Source organism: Amblyomma americanum, chromosome 9, assembly GCF_052857255.1.
Source record: "Amblyomma americanum isolate KBUSLIRL-KWMA chromosome 9, ASM5285725v1, whole genome shotgun sequence".
Taxonomy (NCBI): Eukaryota; Metazoa; Arthropoda; class Arachnida; order Ixodida; family Ixodidae; genus Amblyomma; species Amblyomma americanum.
Window position 1 is genome coordinate 74,781,628 of NC_135505.1, and position 27,115 is coordinate 74,808,742.

Sequence of the window (27,115 nt, forward strand, 5' to 3'; positions counted from 1 at the left end):
TTCTACTTTAATTGTTTCAGGCAGACGGTGAGGTGGAGAGACGCGGGTTGTGTCCAAACATTCCCGCGGCGAAGAGAGCTGCTCCTGGACTCCTTCCAAATCTGCTTGTTATCCGCCTTAGGAGGCTTTTTTGCGGAGCTGTTCCAGCCGTAATACTGTAGCGCTGATTCCTAAGATTGGCGATATGATCAATACCAAGGAGTCTGAGCCTTCTCAGGCTGCACTCAAATCAGCCACTTCCAATTACAGCCTTGGTTTGGCTTATTGTTGCTTCCCGTCCTCAAGCGACTCAGGCTATGAAGGACGCTGTAGTGAAGGGTTCTGGAAATTTTGACCATGTGGGGTTCGTTAACGTGTCGTGACATCGCACAGTAGACGGGCCCCCAGAATTGCTCCTCGGTCGAAATTTGATCATAGCGGTCAGGATTGAACCTGCGTCTTTAGGGTCAGTAGCGGAGCGCCATAACCACTGAGCCACCGCGGCGGTTACTTCTCATTACTAACTGATCTCTGAGATGCGACAATTTGGACGGGATAAGGTTACGTGCACATCGCTAAACATCATTTGTGTGAAAGATGTTACCGCCAATTATTTTGCCTTTGTGTGGGAAAGCTTTTTCATCCCTTCCTATCGCTCCTACACAAAATGACCTATCAGGGGCGTTGATACTGGTCTAACTCATTCACAGGCCCCTGAACTCCTCTCCACAGGAAGTGTTTTATGTGGGCTGAATGTTACCAGCGAGTGGCTACCAACCTAGCCTGTAACTTCTATTTTTGTGCCTTGTGCATGCTATTTAATCATAAAGAATCAGCTCTAATTTTATCTGTGACGCTGCTAACCTCTAGCCCACTTCAGTGCACTAAGTGTGGCTCTGTGCCAATGGTGCAGTTTGTTTAAAGGTAAGCTCGCGTTGTTGAAACCATGAGGATGACGAAGGGGAAGTTCATTCAATGCACATATGCATAAACAGAGGAAGAAATGCTTTATTTGATGTCGGCCTATGAATCAGACGGGCCACATTGCTACTCATAGCTGCTGGAATGGCAGGCCATTGCGGATATGGACAGAAGTCATTCACACCGAGAGCCCGAAGCAGACCTTACAGAGAGCATATGGCTACCCAGATGTGAAAGGCTCTCAAGCACTCACAACTGATTCGGCGCTTTCTCAGGCGGTGGTGGCAAGAGCGGAATAATCCATGGATAAGGTGATGTAGCGAATATTAGCGAGCCCCTCGGTGCACTCAGCTTTCGCTCTGTCAGAACAAGTTATTCATGATATGTAGGATAGTGTGCGCCCCCACTTACGAAATATCTGCTCTCTCAACTGGCTCAGCCTACTGTCATTAAGTCGCATTAGCCGCTGTTACGAACTACTGCCCCTTCCCATCTGCATAGGTAGGGTACTTCAGTGGTCTGCGAATAAAATATTCTTCGATAATGGTGGAGTCTCTCTGGCGGGCTCTCAAACCAATTGTGTAACTCAAAAATAGTACGCCGTCTCTGGCGAAATCAAGAAACGAAGCAGCTGCTGGACATTAATTGAAAGGGCGAAATTTTAGGGAGGAAGTTTGCGCTGCCAAGCTAATAGGAGCTCTCCATTCGAACACTCGCTCGGTTCTTTCTGCTTTAGTAGCATATATTTTCCTCTGTTTTTATTTTGTTCCAGGTAAAATAATTTCCCTACAAATCTGCCTTACAAACCAAAGCGTTTGTTTAGAGATTTAGGGATTAATTTGACTGGATCTCCTGTCAAGAGGAAGAGATTGGCTTATCTTAGTTTCCTCCTGGTTATCTAATATGGCGGATTGCTTTTCAACCAACGACCGTAGACTATGTTAGCAACCAAAATTGTTAGTCTATGGGCACTTTTATATATTAACTAATGGATGTTTCTTTCCCCTGTGATAGGCACGAAGCTATTGCTCAGGCTCTTTTTCTCGATAATTGTCAAAATGGGTTGATACTGGTGGTGACGTTCTGGCTAGTCATACGAGAGATATATTCGGCATGCCCCGACGGAATTGAGTTGCTGATATCCTTTTCTGCATCACTTTGGCATCAGCCACTTCTTTTTCGCAGAGATTTAAGCTGCATTGGATCTAATTTTCACCATTTCTAGCCTTGGGTTTCTGATTTCAAAGAAGGCTTTTTGTTGCACAAGTAAACACACGGCAGTGTTGTCATTTCTACTGCCGTTTAGCTCCTGGAACTTCTCTGTTACGGTCATATGTCAATAAGGATCGACTTCAAGCGAGTTTGCGCCACCAAAACCGCCACCAAAGCAAAGGAGCATAAGGGAATATTTCTATTTTTTTAATTTGCGGTATTGCCCAACCAGAGATTTAGAGTGTAATAATGTTACTGCTTTCAGATAATTGGCCATAAAGCGCAAGAAAACAAAGAATGAAACTAGGGGGATAGAAACCTATGACCTCTGAAAACCTGTTATTCAATACTGTCATTTGAGTAATGGCTTTCTTTACCATACTAGGCAGCATGTACACTTGAACCATAAGGAAATATTTAATTATTTTTAATGTTTGCAATGTTGACCAACCGCAGATTTACAGTGTAATAATGTTATTGCTTTCAGATAATTGGCTAAAAAGCGCAAGCAAAGAAGAGTTGAAACCGATGGTATAGAAACCCATGATCTGTAAACGCCTGTTATTCTATGCTGCCATTTGAGTAATTGCTGTTTTTGCCATGATAATCAGCATGGATACATGGTGACTTAATGAGTGGAAGCCCTTTCGATGTCTACTGCCGGGCGGGTAATGAATCCTGTCCCGAGAAGCACTGCGGAAATAAAACACGTAACGACACCAAGACCGTCTTTATTACGTAATACAACTATAAAATACACAAAGCAGAAGTTGGGTCGATCGAGCCTCAGTTTGAAGAACCGTTTTCATCTCAGTGGCCCTCTTCGTTGGACAGTTATTTGCCCTGAGTTACCAACGAGTGAACCAGGCCACGTTCATCAGCATTCACAGGGTTGTTGTCACTGAAAAGATGTCGGCCGATTTGTCATTAGAACAGATGTAGTGTGGTAATCTTCATCGATATAACCACTGACATGCGTCGCGTGCTGCCGCTCTCAAGGACGAAGAAGTTGTTCGCTGCCTTGCTCTTTCGCCACGCCTGACGCTTCGCTGCGAGTCTCCCCTGAGCGGCTGGAATCATCTGGGTTCACCGAATAAACACACCCCTACAATTGGTGGAGGTGCTGCTGGGTACGTTCCCGTCCACCCTGGAACTAAGAAGCCGCACGTTACCCTCTGCTTCCAGCATGCCGGATGACACTGCCACGACATCGTCGCCCCTCCCAACCACCGTGCTGTGTTCTGGAGCTCTACGGCAGCGTGATCCGTGCTTCTTCAGTGGCACAGCCGACCAGGACGTCGACGATTGGTTGGCGGCATATGAGCGCGTCAGTAGCTACAACAGATGGGACGACGCTATCAAGCTAAGCAATGTAATCTTTTATCTGACTGACGTGGCGAACCTCTGGTTTCGCAACCATGAGGCAGACCTGCCATCTTGGTCTGCATTTAAAAAGAATTTTGCAGAAGTGTTCGGCCGCCCTGCAGTTCGCAAGCTCCGGGCAGAACAACGCTTGCGTGAGCGCACTCAGCAAGTCGATGAGTCGTTCACTAGTTATATAGAGGACATCGTGGACCTATGCAAGCGTGTCGATCCGCTAATGACTGAAGCGGATAAGATCGAGAACATCATGAAAGGCATCTCTGACGACGCGTGCCAAATGCTCTGGGTAAAAAATCCTGCCACGGTGAGTGACGTGATCAAGCTTTGCCAGAGCTACGACGTGCTTCGTAAGAAGCGCGCTTCTACCCGGCGGTCCGGTGTTAGAGACGACGCCATCTCTACACTTGCGCTGGGCGGTTCTACCCCATCAGAGGACAGCCCTTTACTTCAGCAAATCAAAGCCTTCGTTCGAGAAGAGGTCGCCCGCCAGCTATCGCTGGTCCCTCAGTTACAGGATAGTGGCCGCCTTGTTCCTGACATGGCTCCGTCTTTGGCCCCTACCATACGGCGTGCCGTTCAAGATCACATCGCTGACGTTCTTCCTCCCAGCTCCATGCTCCCGCCCAGCCCTGTGCTGCCGCCCAGCCCCGTGCCAGCGCAAGTAACGGCACCACTGACTTACGCCCAAGTTGCGGCCAGGCCGCTCATGCCATCAGCATCTCTTTCCTACCAGGCCGCTCCTTCCAACCTTCCTTCGCCTTTGCCTGGGTCTGCATTCCATGTCCCTATTCCAAGGGTACGCCAACGCCCTACGAACCCTTGGCGTACCGCGGACAACCGACCAATCTGCTACTCTTGCGGGCTGCCGGGCCATGTCGCACGCCTTTGCCGCCAACGCCTTCCACCTTCTCGACCTGAACTATGGAACTACTCCTACAATACAGACCAGCCCTCGCCGAGAAATCCGCCCAGTTCCGAATTTGTATCTCGTGACAATCAAACGTACACAGCTCGCCGATCACCTTCCCCTCGTCGCCGTTCCCCGTCCCCACTCCGACGTTCTACCGGCACCGTTGAGGGAAACTAACAGTCGCAGTTCCCGGGGCAAGAACTGCGCTTGGTTCGAACTCTTCAAGTCCTCGGTGTTCTCCCACTAACGTAATTCAAGTGTTTGTCGACGGCGTCGCAGTACTCGCTCTAGTCGACACGGGCGCTGCCGTATCAGTCATCAGTGAAGCTCTTTGCCGTCGTCTTCGTAAGGTGACCACCGCACTTTCCGACTTTTCGCTTCGCACCGCCTCATCACAGCGCATTCATCCCTCAGCGGCGTGCACGGCCCGTGTTCTCATCGAAGACGTCTTATACACCATCGAGTTTATTGTACTGTCTCGCTGCTCACACGACATCATCCTGGGCTACGATTTCCTTTCCACTCATCATGCCGTTATTGACTGCGCCCGCGCGGAAGTTTCCTTTTTACCTCTTTGTGATACCGTCTTGTGTGACGTCCCTACCCGGCCTGCAAAACTCCTCGTCGCCAGTGACACAGACATTCCTCCATTTTCTGCTGCCCTCGTTCCACTCTCCTGTGAAAGCGTTATTAGTTCGACTGTCTTCTTCACACCTTCCGACGCCGCTTCACGCCATCCCTGCCTCCTGCTTCCATTTGCGGTCCTCAAGATCGAAGATGGCCTTAGTGCAATGTACGTCTCAAATCCATTTCCGTGCCCGTCCGTCCTGCTACGCGGCGAGTGTCTCGGTCGTATTGAAGAACTTGATCCCACGCTTGTAAATACTCTTCCTGCAACGCCTACTTCATTAGACGTTAATGTGCTCAGCTCTTGCGATACAGCGACCGCTTCGACACCACCCGATGTTCTTCAACAAGCTATTGACGCAGATCTCCCACCCGCACAACGCGATCAACTCGCTGCTCTTCTACAGAACTTCACTTCTGCCTTCGACCTTCCTCACACTGCTCTGGGTCGCACGTCTGTCGTTACGCACGCAATCGACACTGGTACAAACGCACCTTTACGACAGCGTCCTTATCGCGTGTCGGCCTCTGAGCGCCAAGTCATTGCTGACAACGTGGACGACATGCTTCGCCGGGGCGTCATACAGCCATCTAACAGTCCATGGGCTTCTCCGGTTGTTTTGGTCACCAAGAAAGATGGTTCCATCCGGTTTTGCGTCGATTACCGTAGGCTTAACAAAATCACGCGCAAAGATGTCTATCCTTTGCCGCGAATCGACGACGCCTTGGACTGTTTACAGGGAGCCGAGTATTTCTCCTCTTTGGATTTGCGCTCCGGCTACTGGCAGGTACCGATGGCTGATAATGACCGCTCGAAAACTGCCTTTATAACACCGGATGGATTATACGAGTTCAACGTTATGCCCTTTGGCCTCTGCAATGCCCCGGCTACTTTCGAGCGCCTGATGGACACTGTTCTTCGTGGACTCAAGTGGCAGACCTGTCTTTGTTATCTGGACGACATCGTAGTTTTTTCTGCCGACTTTTCTTCTCACCTTCTCCGCCTAAAGGATGTCCTCACGTGTCTCGCCGGCGCTGGGCTTCAGTTGAATTTGAAGAAGTGCCACTTTGCCGCTCGAAAACTCACAATTTTAGGCCACGTAGTTTCTAAGGACGGCATTCTTCCCGACCCCACCAAACTTCGCGCAGTTGCAGAGTTCCCGAAGCCAACCTCCCTGAAGCAGCTTCGGAGCTTTATCGGCCTCTGCTCCTACTTTCGACGTTTCATCTTGAACTTCGCCTCTATCATCGCTCCTCTGACCCAGCTCCTTGCCGGCAGCTCCGACCTTTCCGCCTGGACTCCAGCCTGCGATAAAGCCTTTGACACTTTACGCCGCCTTTTGGTTTCGCCGCCCATTCTACGCCACTTTGATCCGGCTGCGCCTACGGAGATCCACACTGATGCCAGCGGTATTGGGCTTGGTGCCGTCCTTACCCAACGTAAGCCTGGTTACAGCGAGTATGTTGTGGCATACGCCAGCCGAACATTGACAAAGGCAGAATCTAATTATTCAGTCACCGAAAGGGAATGTTTGGCCATTATTTGGGCTATCGGAAAATTTCGTCCTTATGTGTATGGTCGACCGTTTTACGTTGTGACCGATCACCACGCTTTGTGCTGGCTTGCCTCTCTGAAAGACCCATCCGGTCGCCTTGCTCGCTGGGCTCTTCGTCTCCAGGAGTTTGACATTCATGTCATTTATCGATCAGGGCTGAAGCATACGGACGCGGATGCTCTTTCCCGCTCGCCATTGCCTAGAGATAATTCGTCTGACCACGTCTGTGCCTACGATATGTCGACTCTTACAACTATCGACATGGCTACCGAGCAGCGGAATGACCCCTGGATCAATGCACTTTTGAATTTTCTCTCAAGTCCTACTCCCGGTCATTCCTCCAAAGCGCTCGTCCGCCAAGCACACCACTTCTCCATTCGTGACGGTCTTCTCTATCGCCGCAATTATTTGCTTGATGGACGGAAGTGGCTTCTAGTCATCCCGCGTCATCTCCGCGCCGACATTTGTGCTGCGTACCATGGTGACCCACAATGTGCTCACGGTGGCGTATTGAAAACCTACACACGCCTACGTCTGCGATTTTACTGGCGTGGAATGTACCGCTTCGTAAGACATTTCGTGCGCGCTTGCGAATCTTGTCAACGCCGAAAAACTCCTCAGAAGTCCTCTGTTTCGTTGCAGCCGTTACCCTGCCCTGCTCGTCCGTTTGACCGCGTTGGCATAGATCTCTATGGCCCTCTTCCGACTACTCCTGCTGGAAACCGGTGGATTATTGTGGCAGTAGACCATCTGACTCGCTACACTGAAACATCACCGTTACCCTCTGCCTCTGCAAGAGACGTTGCTTTGTTCATTCTCAACAACTTGATTCTTCGCCACGGGACTCCGAAGGAACTGCTCAGTGACCGCGGACGCGTTTTCTTGTGCGACGCTCTCGAGGCCCTACTGAAAGAATGTCGCATCATTCATCGCACCGCTACTTCTTACCACCCTCAGACGAATGGCCTGACAGAACGCTTCAACCGTACTCTGAGTGACATGCTGGCCATGTACGTCAACGACGCTCATTCCAACTGGGACCACGTTCTTCCCTTCGTAACCTACGCGTACAACACTGCGATACAGACCACCACTGGATTCTCTCCCTTTTTTCTTCTTTACGGGCGCGAGCCAACCTGCACAATGGACGCGCTTTTTCCCTACCGCCCTGATGTTTCTGAATCGACGCCACTCTCGGACGCCGCCCAGTATGCAGAAGAATGCCGTCAGCTCGCTCGTTCGCTCACAACGGAAAATCAATGGCAACAAAAACACCATCGTGACACTGGTGAGGCGCCTTCATATGCGCCCAACTCCCTGGTGTGGCTCTGGGTTCCTGCCACAACCGCCGGCCTGTCAAAGAAGCTTCTTGCTCGGTATCACGGTCCATACCGAGTGCTTCAAAAAACATCTCCTGTGAACTACGTAGTTGAGCCCGTTACGCCATCTGCGGACTTGCGTCGCCGTGGACGCGAAATAGTTCATGTGGACCGAATCAAGCCCTACTACGATCCGTCTGTCCTTTCGGCACCATGAGTCGCCAGGATGGCTCCTTCTCTGCCCGGGGGGGAAACTGTAGTGTGGTAATCTTCATCGATATAACCACTGACATGCGTCGCGTGCTGCCGCTCTCAAGGACGAAGAAGTTGTTCGCTGCCTTGCTCTTTCGCCACGCCTGACGCTTCGCTGCGAGTCTCCCCTGAGCGGCTGGAATCATCTGGGTTCACCGAATAAACACACCCCTACACAGAGAATGGTTCTTCTAGTGTTAAACATGCGTTAATTTTATTGAATGCCTTGTATTTTTGCTTTTTGTGGTCGATGAAGCAACAAATACCTCACTAAATAACTTCCTAAGCCTCTTTGACAGCCGGACATTCTGTCTGTGCCTTGTATGCCAATTATTAAGGATTGTGCAAAAACCTCCTATGTCCAAAAGCGCGATAATCAGAACTCAGCAAGGATAACAACGTGCTGAGCTCATCTGCGAATTCGCTGTTAAGATAAAAACATTTATGAAAGGCAGTACAAAGGATTGCTTACATATAGTATAATTTCTAGCCTTTTGCAGTGCGCTGAGGAAAAAGAACATTAGCAAGGCTCGTGCCAGAGAGAAAAAGAGTAATTCTTGCAATGCCATAATATACCGCATGGGGTTGTTAGTATCTAAGAAAACATTTGCTGCTCCATTTCTAATGATGAGATTTTGGCTAACTGAATATACAACTACCGCCGGTATCCAAGTGCGCGGAAGATTTCATTGCTTGTTTCCGGACGAACACGATAATTGCAATGCGTCGATGCTGTCTTGACGTTAGACGTCGCCCCCTATCGGAATTATTTGAAGATTCACGTGTTTTTAGCTTCCACTGCTGTTTTTCGAACGTATTCGTTTAGCACCCTCAATGATTCCCAGAAGTAGAAAAATTGATGCTTTGAAAAATTGTAGCAGAGGAGAAAAGTACACCTGCCTTTATTTTTGCTTTACTCGTACAAAGAAGCCAATTTTGGAATCAAAATCCAGGGGAATAGTTGAAATACAATCGATTAAGGAACAACATGCTCCAGGTAGCAGAGGGACCTACCACCGTTTAGCGTGATAACTATTTTATTCTTGAAGGAACTCAAGCAAAACCAGATGAGAATTGTTCACAAAGATCCGTGCTTCTGTTGCTTTAAAACATTTCCGATTTTTTTTAAAAAATTGCCGCTATTCTTTCAATTATCTCGGCAACATATTCGATGTCATTACATTAATTTATTGCCCAGAAGAAACCGTGTATATCAGCAAAGCTCTACTGCTGCAGTACTTGGTTTTTATGCATTTTGGTAAGAAAATGAGAAGTTCACGAATGAAGTTTGCGCAGGAACTGATATTCTTGCCAAATCTAAACCGTTATTTTCCAGCTCTCAAATTAACAATGTGCACCCTGAATGAAAAGTGTACAGCCTACTTCTTTAATAGCTCAAAGTGCTCTTAGCATGGTTACTACGTCAAAGGCACAGAAAGTCCTCTCTCCCTCAAATAATCACCAATGATAGTGACAGGCACACTACGTGGGCTATCGGAAACCACATTACCTGTTACTGTTAGCAAAGGTCTACTATAGATCAATAAATAATTATTCTTACAGGTTTTAGGGGCAGGATGATGGGAGAACGGTGCGGCTTTTAATACATTTTCACGTCCATTTCTTTGTTGCATATAAAAATATTGCAAAAAGAAAAACTGTAATAATGTCTAAGACTCACACAGCACAGCTCTTTACCTGGCCGGAGTCCTCCATACATTTCAATACGAAACATCGTGCGCTGGTTCCTCAAACTTCGAAAGTACCATTTCACTATCGTGCATTGCAGTGGTCCTCCCCATCACGATTTCGATTTCATCCCTCACTGCTCTCTGTGGCGGAAGTGACGACTGCGCTACCCCAAGATTCTGACCTTGCTGCCATAACACGGTCCCATGCCGGGACACGCAGCCAGAACCTGTGCCTGTTGTGCAGTGTGCAGGATGCCGCTTTATAACATGTGAAACAGCTCTGTGGGCGACCCTCTCTGTTGGTACCAGTAGATTATAAAAAAGTTATGGCCTCAGGTTTGGCCCAGATTCAGCGATGCTCTAGTGGATGGCCACCTTGGCCACCGTAGGACCTACGCACGCGCGCCTGAGGGCGTTTGGTGGCCTATCATGATCAGAGACGTCGGAGAGCGCGTGTCAATGTGCCAGACGTGCCAGTAAAAGAAGCTGTTTATGATAGCACCAAAAGGTGTCCGTGCAGACTTTTCCGCGGTCATTTTTGCCTTTCAAACTGCTTGGGCTAGACCATTTTCACGTGTTTCCGATGATGCGTACCGGCAATATATCTGCTGTGGTCGCATTCGACCACTTCTCACAGTACTTCGTTGCCCAGCGCTCTTTCTGAAGCGGCATCTTGCTCTCCATCATGGCTTACCCCTAGCCCCCATTTGAACTGTGAGAGCTCATTAGTGCCTTCGGAATTCGGGAAAGCCATCCCTCTTTCAATATTCAACTGTCTATTACACCATTCAGTCACCTGCAGTGCAATGGTCTCGTTGAGCAGGTTGAACGTACTCTGACGAAGGCCCTTGCGTACTGCATGCACAGCTCGTCCCGATAAGAAATCCCGCGCTTTTGCTCTTGCCGCAGCTCTCGCTGTCAACACTGAATAGCAAGAAAATACGGTGGTGACGCCTTGTTCAGTCAACCACGGCAGAACGCTCTCCGCTGGAAGCGCAGCTATTCCGGCTCCGACCTAGAGCGCCCTCTAACTATGCCAGACGGCTTACGATTGGCTGCTTCAAGGCCCAGGGCAACCTCTTCAAACTTCGTGCTCTTGCGCAACTGAACAATGAGGCGAATTAGCCAATTCCCTGCTTCCAACCCGACGGCTTTCTCTTCATTTGCAGCATATCCACTCCACTGGAGAGCCCGCCGCCACGCCCTGCCCCGATATCAGCGCCCTTTTCATGTCGTCGCCCAGATGCACCGCATGACGTACCGCTTTGAGGAGTTTCCGCAACATCAGAACTCTGTGGAGCATTGGGTCTTCAAGGGTGATGCTCCTAAACTCAAACTCCATGCAGCCTACTTCAGGTACTCCCTTGTCAACACTCGTAATCCGAAAGACTTTTTTGTTTCATAGCCAGTACAACATGTATCCTAAGAAAAGTGCCTAGAGATGTTTCTTCTGTACAATGCTTTTAGGCTGGTTTTGCATAGCCGCTGTCACAAATCTGTTCGTTGAAGTAACTCTGTCTCACCTCTTTAAAAGTTTCATAGATGCCATAAAACCTTCGATACAGTGCGCAAAAGGAAACCCCTTCGGATCTTCACTCTTCACACAGTCAGTACTGCACATCATTCCCCTTTGCGAAATTTCCTGCTTAATTTTTCAGGCTACAACCATTTTGATGCAAGCAGAATATTCTCCACATAATATTTATTGACATCATATACCTTGCTCCAATTGACCACCCATGACATTTCGATAGGTTACAATTTACACAACAGGATTGAACGTTTAATGATGTTTACTTTCGTGATGAGATCTTTCCTGCCGAAACATGTTTGCCACATCCTACATAGCTGCACCATCACTACCCATTTGGCATCATCATCAATGATATCTGCAATATTAACATTTCAACGCCTTGTCACTGGGCCCGTTGTCGTCTTTAGAGCGCAGTAGTGTGTGATTTATGAATTTCGTATATTTCCCCAAAGCCACTTCCTTTACTACTTCCTTAGTTTCCCTACTGAAATCTCTGGTTACTATACAGCCAGAATATTACGAACGCTACATCATACCTAGTGTACCAGCTACATATACTGTACCAGCTCAGGATGGCCGAACCTGATACAAAATTGGCTGTGGTTTAGCTCTGGTTAAGCCTAGTTGAATTGCGAAAGCTTCATTTCCTCGGCACGTCGTCTATGCAGCGCTCATTCCGACGCTCTCAAGAACTCAAACCGGTCTCTTCCGCAGTTGAAGAGTCACTCCGGGACGTGGCACCACTTCTTCTAGCCGGATCTTCGTTACGACACTTCTCGAGTCGTGCGGCGTGTTCTGGCATCTCTTGAGCGCGTTGTCTCTTCCTCGTTTCGTTCTCTCGTTGTTGCGTCCCTTTCGCGCTATCCACAAGGACTACAATACACTGAGGCGCAGCATATATATATATATATATATATATATATATATATATATATATATATATATATATAGACCCCCGAGCCGACACCTCCTCTCCCTATGCCCCAGCGGAACACATCTGGTGAAGCGAGCGACGACGGCAGCGGTGTCGACGGCGGCGCCATCCGTTGGAGCGCGGCTGCAGCGTTGCTAGGCAACGACGGCTCAAGGTCGTTCGTTGGCCTCTGCATACGGCATACGCATACGGCTCCCTACATAAGACATACGGCGCAACAAGTCGAAATGGCTGGCTGGCGTCTTAGAGCTTTCGGTTTAAAAGTACTTATCTTTAATGGTTTTTTTCTGAACCGTGAATGCGGCATGGCGTTGAGAACATTTCAGGGCATGAATGGAATGTTTTTTTTTTTCAAGAAATCTGACCCCGGGGAATTTCTAACCACAAAATGAATCAGTTATCTGTGTTCAAAATTTCAAAGAAGGAACAATAAGCACTGTGCAGTAGGTTTGCGATAAAAGAGCGCCAGAAGTCCTGTGCTTTTCATCCTACAATGTTAGCACTTTTTGTAGAACCGTTAGAGGAACGCTTAAAGAGCGACACAGAGGTATGAATACTCACACTGGGGCGACTGCGTCTCCGAGGAGACGACTCAGCACACTGGAAGCAATCGGCAATCCAAGCCCCGGAATGTACTTCAGAAAACTCATGACCCTGGCCGCCAACGAAGCAGACCGGAATGGGATGCTGAGAATGCCTGTGCCAACCACCAAGAACAGGTCTCTAAACACGTCTGTCATGTCTCCTTGAAACTGTTTGTCATTATTCCTCTTGACAAATTCCTGGAATGTCTTGTCAATCGCCTGAAATGAGCGAAACGCATGTTTTGTCGTTCAGTATTTAAAAAAATAATGATGTGAACTTCCTCAACAAAAGGCCCTCTATTTCTATGTTTTATGAAGCCACTGTAAATAAAACAGAAGCTATATATACGAAGTAAGATTTTATAAAAAATAATAAAGAAATAAAAAATGATATTCGAAAAGCTGGCGAAACGAGCAAGCATATCTTATTCACGCTGAGAGCACTAAAATTAAAGGCCTAAGTACTTAATTAGTCCTTTATGACAATGATGTTGCACCGGAGTTAAAACATTTTTGTTTATGCAAGTCAACCGCTTTGTATGAGAGCTACACTGGGCTATTAGTCGAGCATTTCGCGGTGCATGGAAGAGGACATTGTGCGCATGCGCTGTTACCATGGCAACCAGAGAGGAGCGATGTGCGGCGAGCGCTTTCCGTCGCCGCGGCCGCGCGCCCACTCCCCCATCGGAGCCGAGCGTGACATCGCTCGGATGAGCAGTTGTGCGCATGCGCTGATACCTAGGTAACCAGAGAACCCACAGCTCCTTCGCGTTCTTCATCGCCGCATCGTTGCACGCCACTCGATCACCCGAACCGCGCATCGCATACGCAGCATTGCGCATAAAAAGCGGAGATGTAGTGGGCGTCTGCATCATAACGTTTGACATGCATGCAGAGAAGAAGACTCCAGCCGTTTCTAAACGGCGGTATATACAAGAAAAGATTAACGCCTCCGATCCTGAGGTTGTCGCCTGGCAGTTGGCTTGAACCAAATAAGAACGCTGGAGTCTGCGTGCACGTGAAACTAGGTATCACAGCCGTCAGACATCTCCATTCGATTGCGGTGAGTAATGGTGAAGCCTGCTATGTTCGGCTTCTGGAGAGCGGCATTATCATCCGAGGAGTCTACGTGGCACCAGGGACATCTGTCAAGCGGCCGATTGATGTGGTTGCCACATGTATACCAGCCTACGGCACGGTTTAACAGTTGTGTGTGACTTTGCATGATTTCAAAAGGTAACAGGGCTAGCTTAGTCAGTAAAGGAAATATGTTTGACTTTAATTTCGCTTCGGACCCTCACGTCCGACTACAGAATGTGGAAGTACTATAGACCTTGTATACCAAAGAGAGTCTACTCAGTCAAAATAATGCATAGACAAAAGTGAGACTGCTGCGTGCGACTTCACAGATCATGGGGCAGTCTTCGTCTTTGTTAAGCAAAATGAATAAAAGATGTGTATACCCAATGTCTCTCATTGCTAAACATACATTGACCACAACAAGCTCATCCGGAGAAACGTATCTCTCGCTACGTATATCCTGGCATAGCGGAGCTAAGCCACTGCCATTTTTTTCTCCTATATTTGATGCTGATGCTATGTATTTTTGTCGCCCAAGCTTTTTAGAGCATTCCTTGTGTTTCTCACGCCTTATGAAAAAAATAAAACTTTTCTCGAAAGCATTTTTGTGCATGCTTGCACACAGAACCGCCACCGCCTAACCTGTGGCACAAGGTTGTCGGCGAAGTTACGAGTTGATTTTTCTGTCTCGTAGCAAAAAATTATTTTCTGAGACTCTCCAAAGTACAGACCGGTACAGCTCTTATACTAGAGTATGCGCAGAGCATAAAACACGTGATGTATTCCCACTACCTCTATTTTGTGCCGACACTATGAAAAGGGCAAGTCGTCCCTTTGGAGAGTATCTAAGAGCCCAAAATGCTCGAAGAGTTAAATCATCGACTGTTAAAGAGTAAAGTGAAGATGTCCACAGCCGCCTTAGTAAGAGATGAAGGAATGATAAAATTCATTATTAAGCTTAGTACGATAGAGAATGGATTTTCGCTTTTAACCACCATTTTCTCTTGTAGCGTCTTGTAAAAAGAGATTAATATATTTTTACGTTCTCCTTTCCAGGTTGCCGCTGGATCCGTCCGAACCGTTACGTAATAAGAAACTACTAATCCACCCTTGTTTCCTAGCTATGGCGGGATATAAAGAAATGTCCATCGTGCACGAATCTTTTGCTCTGCATCACTTCATCTACGCTGTCAAGCGCCCTGGATGAGCCAAGTACCTTTCTTTCAGAAATTTCTGTTCAATTTTTCTGACGAAAATGAAGAACGGGAAGCTCATTTAACAAAAACAGATATTAGAGAAAGTGGGGCGACTATAGAATATATTTTGGGGGTCATTGTATCCTTACAACCTTGTCTAATCACTGTTAGCTCATAATGGAAGCTGCAAGAGCACCCCATATGAGGCCCATGTACCAGAGCTTCCGAAGCAGTGACATGACAAAGCACTCAACCTCGAGCTGCATTTTAGTAAACACGTACTGATGATGCTGTATTCAAACAGCACTTCCCCGGTAAGAAAGATAATTTGTAATGGTGTCCTCAGCAATTCAATGGTCGAGCTAACAAAAATTTGTTATTAAGTTTTCGATTCTGGATTTCAGACGACAAGGTTGAACTGCGAAGTTGGAAGCCACGACCCCTGACTGTGAGCCCGATTTTTTATTTTCTTAATCAGGAAAGCTCTTCTAATTATCAAACGTCAATTAAACAGAATCGCATGCCCGTTGAGTTGGCTTCTCAATATTTGTAACTAATAGAACGGAGTCGCTGTATGCGGTATCGCCATGAAATACAGTTAACTTCTTTTACATCATCAAACACTGCGTTTGAAATGCGAGCTGCCTCAATTATATAAATATGCGACAGAAAAAACCAACTCATCGCGCTTTCCAAACCATACTTTTGTCATTTCATATTGCCAAACACACTGCCGATAAAAAAATTTGGCAAACAGGGATCATCGTTGACGATTTTCAAGGTTTTCAATTTTGCAACACAACTTTCCACTGTGACAGAAAAATAAAAAGCTTATTGGAGAATTTTAGCCAATTCCTCGTTTAACTATCGACCCATTACAGGTACAGGATCTTCCACTTTTATTGGAAACTCACGGGTGCACGGCAGCGCTTTTCGGAGAGCTCCTGGGTCCGCGACGGCTGCGTATAGACGCTAACTGGAAGATCACTCGACGCACCATGTCCAGATCCGTGTTCACTTGCACTACTTCACTGCGATGAGCCGCCGTGTCGAACGAAATGGCCCTCTAAAGAAAGTAGCAACACGCTCCCGTGTTCGCACTAAGAGTGGACGGCCCAACACATAATGCCAACCTTGCTGTAGAATTCAGCTGAACAAAACCGAAAAGAGCATTTTTTCTCAGATTTAATAACAAACATCTGCAACCATTAGGAAAAATCACATTGCATATTTTCTCGCACCTTCGGTGTAAGTTTTCAAAAAATTGGCTGTGCTTAAAAAACCCAGTGAAAAACTGACTTAAGCTTTTGAAAAACCTGTCCCGACGCCAGCATATTTTCGTATACCGCACATGTGCGGCGAAACTCACACATTATTGGACCGACCTACAGATTCCCCGTGAAGAGACAAATATTTAGGTGTGTTGACTTAATAATGAAGCTAACAAGCACATACGTGATTCGAAACTATTTACTGTAACTCCATGTGCTCGCAACCGGGCAGCCATTCGCGCTCCATTCGGAGCCGGATTTGTTGCTCTTGCTGTTCATAAACGGCGCTGGCGTTATTGGCAGCACGTCAATATAAGGTGTAGGTTAAATTCGTTTTTTCACAGTCTTCAACAATGTAATACAAGATTTTATCGGTGCACTGAAAAAACCGTCGTATGAAGGGCTGTTAGGAAATTATGAACTGAAATCGGCGATAGCGGTGTTGTTTACCTCACATGAAAGTGTGTTTATTTATTTATTTATTTATTTATTTATTTACTCAGACGGCCGTAACATTACACTCAGGATAGGATACTAACACAAAACATTAACACAAACATAATTAGTACAGTATCACAACGGTATATAATCGCTAACGACATTCTTAAAAAGGAAGGCGTCTGTAATGGAGGCGATAGAATAGAAAAAGTGGTTTCATTCCTTAGATGTCTTGGGGATGTAAGATGGGAAATTCACGTTGGTGCGACTGTTGGGCACGCCAACTTTGAACTCGTAGTCGCGGCGGGACGAGATGCATGGTGCCGGCACAACTAGCGATTCTCCGAGATGAGGGCTAGAATGGTTAATTGACGATTTGTATGATGAAATAAAATATGAGGCACATTTAGATCTAACTTGATTAGAGTAACACGTCAAGTTTGATGATAGAAAAAAATGAAACGAACAGCCTGATTCTTGATGAATTCGATGTTCCTAATTAGAGAGTTAGGTGAGGGCTCAAAATTGATTATGCATATTCGAGTTTTCACCTGACTAGAGTTTTGTACAGTAGAAGGTTCACAAAGGCGCCATATAATAAGTGCGTCGCAAGTAATCGAGTGTGCGATTAGCGTTACTTGTTATGTAGAAGAAATGAGTATGCAGGAGAGGTTACTGCAAATATCGATACCAAGAAATGTCTTAGAGGAATCCTGGGTTAATGGAGTATCATTAAGCAGATAATCACAAATGCCTCATTAGAGGCACGATAGGAAATTATCATAAATTTGCATTTAGTGATGTTAAGCTTCATTAGCCAAGTGTCACATAGAGGCAATCTTATTAAGGTCGACATCAGTCATCACAAGCTGACTCATTTTTAAGATTTTTTGAAATTCTCTAGATTCCAGCAAGTAACCAAGCAACAACTTATCTCTGTACAGAAGAAGTTACGAGCACCACGGACGTTGTTAAACTGGAGATTCCTAATCTTTCTTGTCCACTTATGACTCTGATGACTGCCCTTCATGACGCCATACCTTTTTGAAAAGTGAAATTTTTGGGCTGCGAAATTACAAGGGCCAGAGTATTTTCTCCACTCCTCCTAGCAAAAATGTTTGAAAATTACTGCTTGGAAATTTTTACATTCCACAATGATTTAGGATGAGTTCTGCGATGTTACAAGCGTGCAATTTTATGAAGTAAAATAAATGACTTATTCCAGGTATTATGATTTAAAGAGGTCTCTCACTTTTAGTACGTACAATTCGCAGTCTGGTGGCGCTCTTCACGGCGAGAGCGCGTCCTGTGCAGTCTGGCATTTCAGCGAAGCTCCGGCCCTGTCTGCATTTTATTCTGTTTATTTGTTTACTCTTTATGGTCGGGGCACGCGAGTGCACGCGTCTTTATCTTTTGTGTGTAGGGCGATCCCGCCACCGTCTGCTCCTGTCCACCTTACACGCCGCCGCTCTGTTGCCTTGATGGGTAGCCATTATCCCCTCCCGCTCCGTGTTTTCCTTTTTTTTTCCCCCTCGTCCGGGGTCGGCTCCCCGCGGCTTCGGGGTGGGCGGCGGGGGACAACACGTTTTTCTTTTTTATTTGTTCCCCTTTTTTCCCTTTCTATCTGTATCTTTTCTAGTATTCTTTGCCTCCGTTTGTTTCTTTTGTTCATGTGTCGTACATGTGTGCCAGTGCCAACTCCTTAAGAAGAGGAAGAAGACCCCTGTAACCTCAGTCTTGAGAAAGGACAGGCTCTCTCCGAAACGTCGACTCAAAATAAATCTATGGCTAAATGAAGCGTTTTCAACTTTGAATTTTTGCCTCTAGCAACCAAATACGTTTATCTTTCTATACTGCATTTCATCTATGGCTGCTAGCAACGCTTCTAAAACAGTTTTTTGGAAATTTCCTCCTCATCCGCCAAAATGGGCAGTAATTGGAGATTCACAGACTAAGCACCTATTCAACCACTTTGACGCCGCGAGTCGGTGCTCCCCGGCCTTCATTACCCAACCTGGAGCCAAGATCAGCGACCTCAAGAATCTACTGGACTTTGTTCCTTCAAGTGTGATCGGTGTGATTCTGTATTTGGGAACAAATGATCTCAGCAGCGACGACATCCAGACCACGATCGAAAGGTACGCAGAAGCCTTCAACATCATCCGCACTGAGCGACTCAAAATTCAAGTAATATATGCAACGCTGGTACTACCCCGCGCCCCTAACCGCCGGCGACGGTCCAGTAACTGGCGATTCGTTGATAAATTCAATCGCCGGGCTGAGAGGTTCAACTACCAGCTTTCTGAACTTTGTCGACGAGAAACCAACGCGTTTTTCCTCAACCATTCGCTGGAGACCTATCCACCATCCAGTGTCCTCGCAGCAGATGGAGTTCATCCAAGTTTTGGTGGAGTTTCCATCTTGTCATGGCATATTTATAACGTCCTCCTTGACTACCAGCGACATTTTCTGATAGAATGGCAAGACCACCGGTCGGCAGGAGACGATTTCAGCCGGTTCCCCGTGCAGTGTCACACCCAGGTGCCTCGCACCTACTCAGAGGTTCTCAAGAGCCACCAGGAAGAATACATGCAAGCCGGAGACCAACGGTTCCCGACCATCGCGGAGACGCAGCGACAGGAAGAGGAGGGTAAAACAGGGGTCCTACAAGGGTGCCGCCCCAAAAAACCGCAAGAAAACGCAGGGCTTTTCTCCGAGATGGCCGGTGCAAGATCAACCGTGACCCAACGCAGGGCTCTACTGCCAACACCAACGCGGCCACCACATCTTCTCAAATTGTAGAGTAAAGTTGTTCCTGCTATCCCGAAGTCGCCCAGGGACACCACACGAGACAGCACCGCCGAGAGATCCATCTCAGCAACAAGCTTATCCGCTGGAACCCACCGACAACAACCACCATCTAAGGCCAACCATGTGCATACCCCCACCACTCCCAGCACAACACCGAAATCCGGAGCGAGCGGCGCCAGTACTCCAGCAAGCCCAGGCGGAGCATCAGGCCATTCTAGTGCAGCGCAGCGTCAACTGACTTCCACGGTGGAGGGCCAGGTTGATACGATATCCAGCCGGAAAGAAGAGCTTCCCAGCACCCCTCTATCACGCTACGATCTTCGAAAGCGCTGCGGTTCGGCACAACGGGTTCGTCAACAGTGACATTCAGGTCGCGTGAGTACGCCGACTCTCTCTCACTCATCCTACCGACAGCCTTCCTCAAATAACTCTAAATTTTTAAAATTAAGAAAAATTGTGGATAAACGAATTAGGCATGAACTACATATTCATAGCCTAAAGGCCTATCTTGAATCAAAAATCGTACCAAAAGGTTTACTAGTGTCGCTAACACCATCAATGGGTGACCTGTGTGAAGAGGAGAAGGCTAATTGGAATCGTATACTACAATCTGCCCCTTTAAATTTGCTTGTAGTTACCATTGGCCACTTTGAGAAGGCGTTGGTGGCACTGAGAATGGAAGAGAGTCGTGCTCATCAACAAATTACTCTTACAGCGCTGGAGGCCACAGAGCTTATGTTCTTTGAGGAAAAGAGAGCAACTGAGGTACGCAAGACCAAACACAAAAAATTTATTCGAGACGGGGTTCCAGAACACGTGTGGTCAAAATCAATAACAAGCGAAAAAGAATCAAGAACGGAGGCAGCTACAAATATTAACCCCACTATTATAATAAACTCCAACAACAAATCCAGTAGAACGACACAAACATCAACAGTTCAAGAAACAGGCGTAGAACGATCTGAAATGACAGCATCTACTAATAATAATCCTGCGGTTCCAAGCGCCGACTTTGCTTTCCAGCACAATATTGTTAATCTATCAACCAGGGCCTTAACGACAGAGGAAATATCCATCCTTTCTCGAGGCCTTACATTCTGCCCTACCACCGGTAAATACAGCGAATTCTCGGTGTTAAAAGATTTGGACAAATTTGCACGAGTGTTGCGACTCTGGGAATACTTCTTAGATCGGGCGCGGGTTACCGCGGATAGCAGAGAACTCGTCGTTACTAACCACCACTGGACTCCTAGTATAGGAAGGGACAAACACTTGGACATGTACATTAACGCCATCCAGAAAGACATTATTTACGCCTACAAGAACCACACTCCAGGGAGGCAGAACTTGTCTAAAAACGAACGGAATGCATTGAAGGCTCTGAGCAGAAGGACAGATATAATCATAAAGCCAGCGGATAAGGGAGGTGGTATAGTTGTCATGGACAGCGAAAAATACATTGAAGAAGGCTTGAGACAACTCTCTAACATTAGTTTCTATCAACGTCTCGAAGCAGACCCAACTGCGCAATACCAACATTTTGTAGCGGAGACCCTGGGTCAACTTGCGAAGAATGGGGACATATCCCTACGGTTATCTAAAGCCCTCACCGCACCACACCCGTCGCCGGGCCGATTCTACATGTTACCGAAAATCCACAAAAAGAATAATCCTGGCCGCCCTATAGTATCTGGCATCGGCACGATTACAGAACCAGTTTCCAGTTACATTGACACACTAATTAGACATATTCCAACAACACACGCATCATACATACGCGACACAAACCATTTCCTTCGCGCAATAGCAGGTCTCAAACTCCCGGAAGGAACCTTCCTGGCAACACTAGATGTAGTCTCTCTCTACACAAACATTCCTCATTCCGATGGCATTAAATCTCTGATCGAAGCGTATGAACAAAACAGAAAGGAGGAAATCCCTAACCCACGTGTTTTAGAAATACTGGCAAAAATCGTACTCGAATATAACAACTTCGAATTTAACAATGAACACTATTTGCAAATTAATAGCACAGCCATGGGTACAAGGATGGCACCAACCTACGCCAATATCTTCATGCATAGTATTGAATCCAAATTTCTGAAAGATTGCCCCATTAAGCCCACCCTATACAAACGCTACTTGGATGACATCTTTTTAAAATGGACTGACACAGAGCAAGAACTCATACGTTTTATTGAAAACTTCAACCTCCTCCACCCCAACATATCTTTCACTTACACGTACTCGAACACCAAAATTAACTTTCTAGATGTTGAGATTTCGGTAAACAAAGGCTCACTTACCACCGGTGTATATAGAATACCGACGGACCGCCAACAATACCTACTCTTCCAAAGCTGCCATCCTCGTCACTCTAAAACAAGCATCCCATACTCTCAGGCACATCGATTTAAAAGAATATGTTCCCAAGACGAGGACTTCGTAAAAAATTCCAAACGCATGCGAGAAGTCCTCATTAAGCAACGATACCCCCCCGCCATTGTCGACGATGCCATTGAAAAGGCATCTAAACTCAACCGAGAGCAAATACTGGAGGGATGTCGCTACAACGACGAAACAGACCACCGGGCAAATCTCGTACTTACCTTCACCAGTAACCCGCCTAACGTAAACAAAATCCTCAGAAAACATTTCAACATCCTCGAACAAAGCGAGCGCCTCATCAAAATTTTCACTGCTCCCCCTCACGTGATCTACAGACGACCAAAAAACATTAAAAATATTCTTGTACACTCAAAAACAAATAACCAGCCGGTTTTGGGGTGCCGGCCCTGTGGAAAAAGTAGATGCCAGGTCTGCAAACACATACAAACATCAAGCTGTGCAGTAAGCAAAGCTTCAGGCTTCAAATGGGAAATTAATGGCAACTTTGATTGTGATTCCTGCAACGTAATATACCTCCTAGAATTCAGCGTGTGCAGTATGCAGTACATTGGACAGACCCTCAACCCTCTACGAATTCGCTTTAATAACCACCGCGCGCATATCTTATCCCTACCCAACCTTCCCTTGTCAAAACACATTAATGAGCGAAACCACCCATTTGATGCAATTAAGTTAACAGTCCTACAGGGTGGGTTCCACAACACCCGGGAAAGAGAACAACGCGAGTCGTACTTCATTTGCAAATTTGAAACAATTCCTCACGGCATTAATGAAAGTCCAGGTGTATTGTCCTCCATCCGCCCCTTGCAGGGCCGTTGCTGACATTACGAGAGCCAGCTTGACATACCTCGGTCGTTTCTTGCCAGCGACATCTTTTTCAAGCTCACACAAATTTCTTCATTCCCTACCCCATCCTGCCCCTATCTTCCCAGTTCGATTACCTTGACGACGGGGTGCAATTGAAGAACCCTTGCCTAAGTGCTCACGCCATTCACATTTACCTCCCACACCACACTTGGCCGAACTCGGATGTTTTTCCACTTTTTTTTTCTTTTGTGGGTGTCTTCAGGCACAGTGCACGTGTGTGTAGTTAAGCTCACGGCGCCGCTGATTCTACCTTGACTCGGGCTGCGGAAATGGTTACAGATGACGGAAGTCTCCTGTCCGGTCTGCATTTTATTTTGTTTATTTGTTTACTTTTTCTGGCCAGGTCACGCGAGTGCAAGCATCTCCAATTTATATATGGTGGACAATTCCGCCACCGTCTGTTTCTGTACACCTTACTCGCTTAAATGCTCCCGCCATTGTCATTTAGCCGCCACACGACACTGGCATGAACTCGTATGTTTTACTGCTGTGTGTCTGGGTGTTTACATGCACAGTGCACGTGTGTTTAGTTAAGCTCACGGCGCCGCTGATCCGGCCTTGGCTCTGGCTGCCGAAGTGGTTCCAGATGACGGAAGCTCCAGCCCTGTCTGCATTTTATTCTGTTTATTTGTTTACTCTTTATGGTCGGGGCACGCGAGTGCACGCGTCTTTAACTTTTGTGTGTAGGGCGATCCCGCCACCGTCTGCTCCTGTCCACCTTACACGCCGCCGCTCTGTTGCCTTGATGGGTAGCCATTATCCCCTCCCGCTCCGTGTTTTGCTTTTTTTTTCTCCTCGTCCGGGGTCGGCTCCCCGCGGCTTCGGGGTGGGCAGCGGGGGACAACACGTTTTTCTTTTTTATTTGTTCCCCCTTTTTCCCTTTCTATCTGTATCTTTTCTAGTATTCTTTGCCTCCGTTTGTTTCTTTTGTTCATGTGTCGTACATGTGTGCCAGTGCCAACTCCTTAAGAAGAGGAAGAAGACCCCTGTAACCTCAGTCTTGAGAAAGGACAGGCTCTGTCCGAAACGTCGACTCAAAATAAATCTATGGCTAAATGAAGCGTTTTCAACTTTGAATTTTTGCTTCTAGCAACCAAATACGTTTATCTTTCTATACTATATATATATATATATATATATATATATATATATATATATATATATATATATATATATATATATATATATATATATATATATATCAAACACAGGTCTCACAGCACAGGTTTCAAAGCAGGTCTCGGAAGGCCGCCGCCCGTGTAATAAGCCAAGATGCAAAATCTGCGCACACATGACTACCTCAGCAACAGTTACCAGCACCGCGTCTAACTGACAGATAAAAATTGATGGCACTTTTTGCTGCGACACTTAGAACGTAATCTATCTTTTAGAATGCTCTGTGTGCAACAAGCCGTACATAGGGCAAACCGAAACTGCCTTCCGTTTACTCTCCAATAACCACAACGCTCATTGCACCTCGCTCCCCAACCTTCCGCTATCTAAACGCGTCAGAATTCCCGGTCACTCATTCGACAAAATAAGAGTTACCATTTTACAGTCAGGTTTTAGGACACATCATAATAAAGAAACCCGTGAGTCATATCTGATTTACAAATTTGATACTGTCTCTGCTTGAATAAACGAAAGTCCTGGTGCACTATCGTGTATGTTTTAAATTACCGCTTTTTTCTGTATATTTTAGTGTCATTCCTGATTGTGTCCATGCATCCACATGCTTTCTGTGCCTTGTTCCTAGTCGTGATAAAGTTTTGACATTCTGAGAGTTGCTGGCTTAAAAGCCTCCTGCCAGCAACCATATTGTTTACTCTGACGAAGGCCGGACCCCGGCCGAAACGTTAGTAATAAAGTGCTTCTCGGCTCTGCCCTCTTCTTATTATATATATATATATATATATATATATATATATATATATATATATATATATATATATATATATATATATATATATATATATATAGTGTTTTACCTAAGGGAGGAAGGGACCGTCGCTCCTCTTGGAGGGGTTGGCAGGGTAAGTAGGAAGTAGGGGGGAAATTCCTCAGGAGAGGTGACATGATAGGGCTCATCGGCAACGAAACCCAGGCGCGGCGGCGGTGGAGGCATCGCATAAAATGTGCCCAAAACCTGATGGTGTCAGTATGGGATGAAATGAAGGCATGACCTCAGAGACCGGAATTAGCGTCATCGTACCGGAAGCGACGTCAAGCGCCAGAAGTGAAACTGGATGTGACATGGGAGCTTGTTTAAAGCGGTGCTTTATATGTAAACGCCTATCGTGCTGTCTTTCTTCAAGGCCCTCGCCCTACAGACCTTTGACCTAAAGGCTTTTGCTCTAAAACCTTTGAGACGTTTTACTACGTTTCATGCATGGCATGCAACACGGGGAAACGCACGGAAGCAGTACGCATAAAGCACTAAAAGGAGACGGCTTAATCCGGGCTTTTTTTTTGTAGCTGAGCGAAAGGCAGTGATGGCTTAGAGGTAGAAACTCCGACTCATGTGCAAGAGGAGCGTGGTTCGGATCTGCGGGCCACGCAATCCTTCACAAAATATTAAAAAACACGATGGTGTTGCACAGCAATACGTGGGGTGCGGCCGGGTCTCGGTGAGCAGTACCGTAAACTCAATCTCTTACCATTACAGGATTTGGCCACCCTGGTGTAGTAATTGGTCACAACCTTCGATACAAGGGGAACAAGCAGACCTTTTCGGCATCATTCCCCAACGGCTGCGGAGCAACTGACCAAGAAGGCAGTCAGACCTTGAACACAGCCGAGGGTGCTAAGAATCTCTGGCTCCAAGCTGGCCGCCACTGAAAACTCAACCTTTCAACGTTTAACACTAGAACTTCACTGCGTTAGACTAATTTATATGTGCTGTTCGAGGAGCTACCGTTACTACATGGGATGAAGCAAGGCTTAGTGAGGTGAGAAGTACACATCAAGCCTATAAAAGGTGAAAGGACCGGCATGTACTGCGCTATCCTTGATTAGCGAAGAAAACCAGGACTGGATGTGCGATTTCTTATCAACCTGGATATAGATGGCAACATAGGGGAATTTTACAGTATTAGAGAGGGTGACAGATATCGTAATCAGGTTTTATAATAGGTACAAACTGAAGGTGGCACCGCCGTATATAATTATATTTGGTTTTTTGGGAAAGGAAATGGCGCAGTATCTGTCTCATATATCGTTGGACACCTTAACCGCGCCGTAAGAGAAGGGATAAAGGAGGGAGTGAAAGAAGAGGTGCCGTAGTGGAGAGCTCCGGAATAATTTCGACCACCTGGGGATCTTTACCATGCACTGACATCGCACAGCACACGGGCGCCTTAGCGTTTTTCCTCCGTAAAAACGCAGCCGCCGCGGACGGGTTCGAACCCGGGAACTCCGGATCAGTAGTCGAGCGCCCTAACCACTGAGCCACCGCGGCGGGTTGGCACAGGCGTACGTGCGTACATTCAGCCGTAAAATGCAGGTCCTCGAAGCTTCTATGGAGGCAGAAGAGTTGCAGGAAATGCTCTTGGTGCCGAAAAATACACTACGAAGAAGGCTGAATTCCAAACCGAAACCAGAACTGGAGCTTCTGCCAAAAACTAGATCATTGAATTTTGTAAGTAGCCAAAACGATGAGATATCGAGGTGCGCCCACGTTTACAATCGACGTGAAAAAGAGAAGGGAGGAAAAATTCTTTTTGAAATCGTGATTACCCTTATATAATACATTTTCTGAAAGATAAAGAATTCGCTCTTTGATGAATACGAAATGTCAAATTAGAATTATTTGAATACACAGTCTCAAGCTACCATAAATGGGGTGCCTCAACATTGGTGCACTTGCTTAAGACGTACTTCTTTTTATCCAGTTGGTACAGAATGGTATGAAAGTGGTTAGCGCAAACACAACACACAGCACATAAGAGAAAATAATCAAAAGTGCCTGTAACGTGGAATTTTTTTGTTTCCTCTGTAATGGGAACGACAGGCAGCAGTTAAAGTGGCGGGACAAACAGGTTGACGAAGTGAAGTTGAGAATCCTGTGTTACTCCTGGGAGTGTGCTCGTCGTTACGCTCTTGAAATCTACGACCACCGGCGTTCTCTGAAAATAAACATTTT

At 46.5% G+C, this 27,115-nt stretch overlaps 1 protein-coding gene across 4 annotated transcripts in view; it reads right to left on the bottom strand.

The window, feature by feature from the left end:
* Positions 1–2,828: 2,828 nt before the first annotated feature.
* LOC144105342 (atlastin-1-like) overlaps positions 2,829–27,115 on the bottom strand; it is a 67,779-nt gene continuing 43,492 nt past the window's right edge. For 3 of the 4 annotated variants that reach the window (XM_077638486.1, XM_077638487.1, XM_077638485.1), the window contains 2 exons: positions 12,880–13,121; positions 2,829–3,013 (listed from right to left, as the gene is read on the bottom strand). In XM_077638486.1, coding sequence (XP_077494612.1) covers positions 2,947–3,013; positions 12,880–13,121 — 309 coding nt within the window. In that variant the 3' untranslated portion in view covers positions 2,829–2,946. Of the gene's footprint in view, positions 3,014–12,879; positions 13,122–26,670; positions 27,099–27,115 lie in introns of those variants that run through there. The other variant, XM_077638488.1, reaches the window with a different exon arrangement.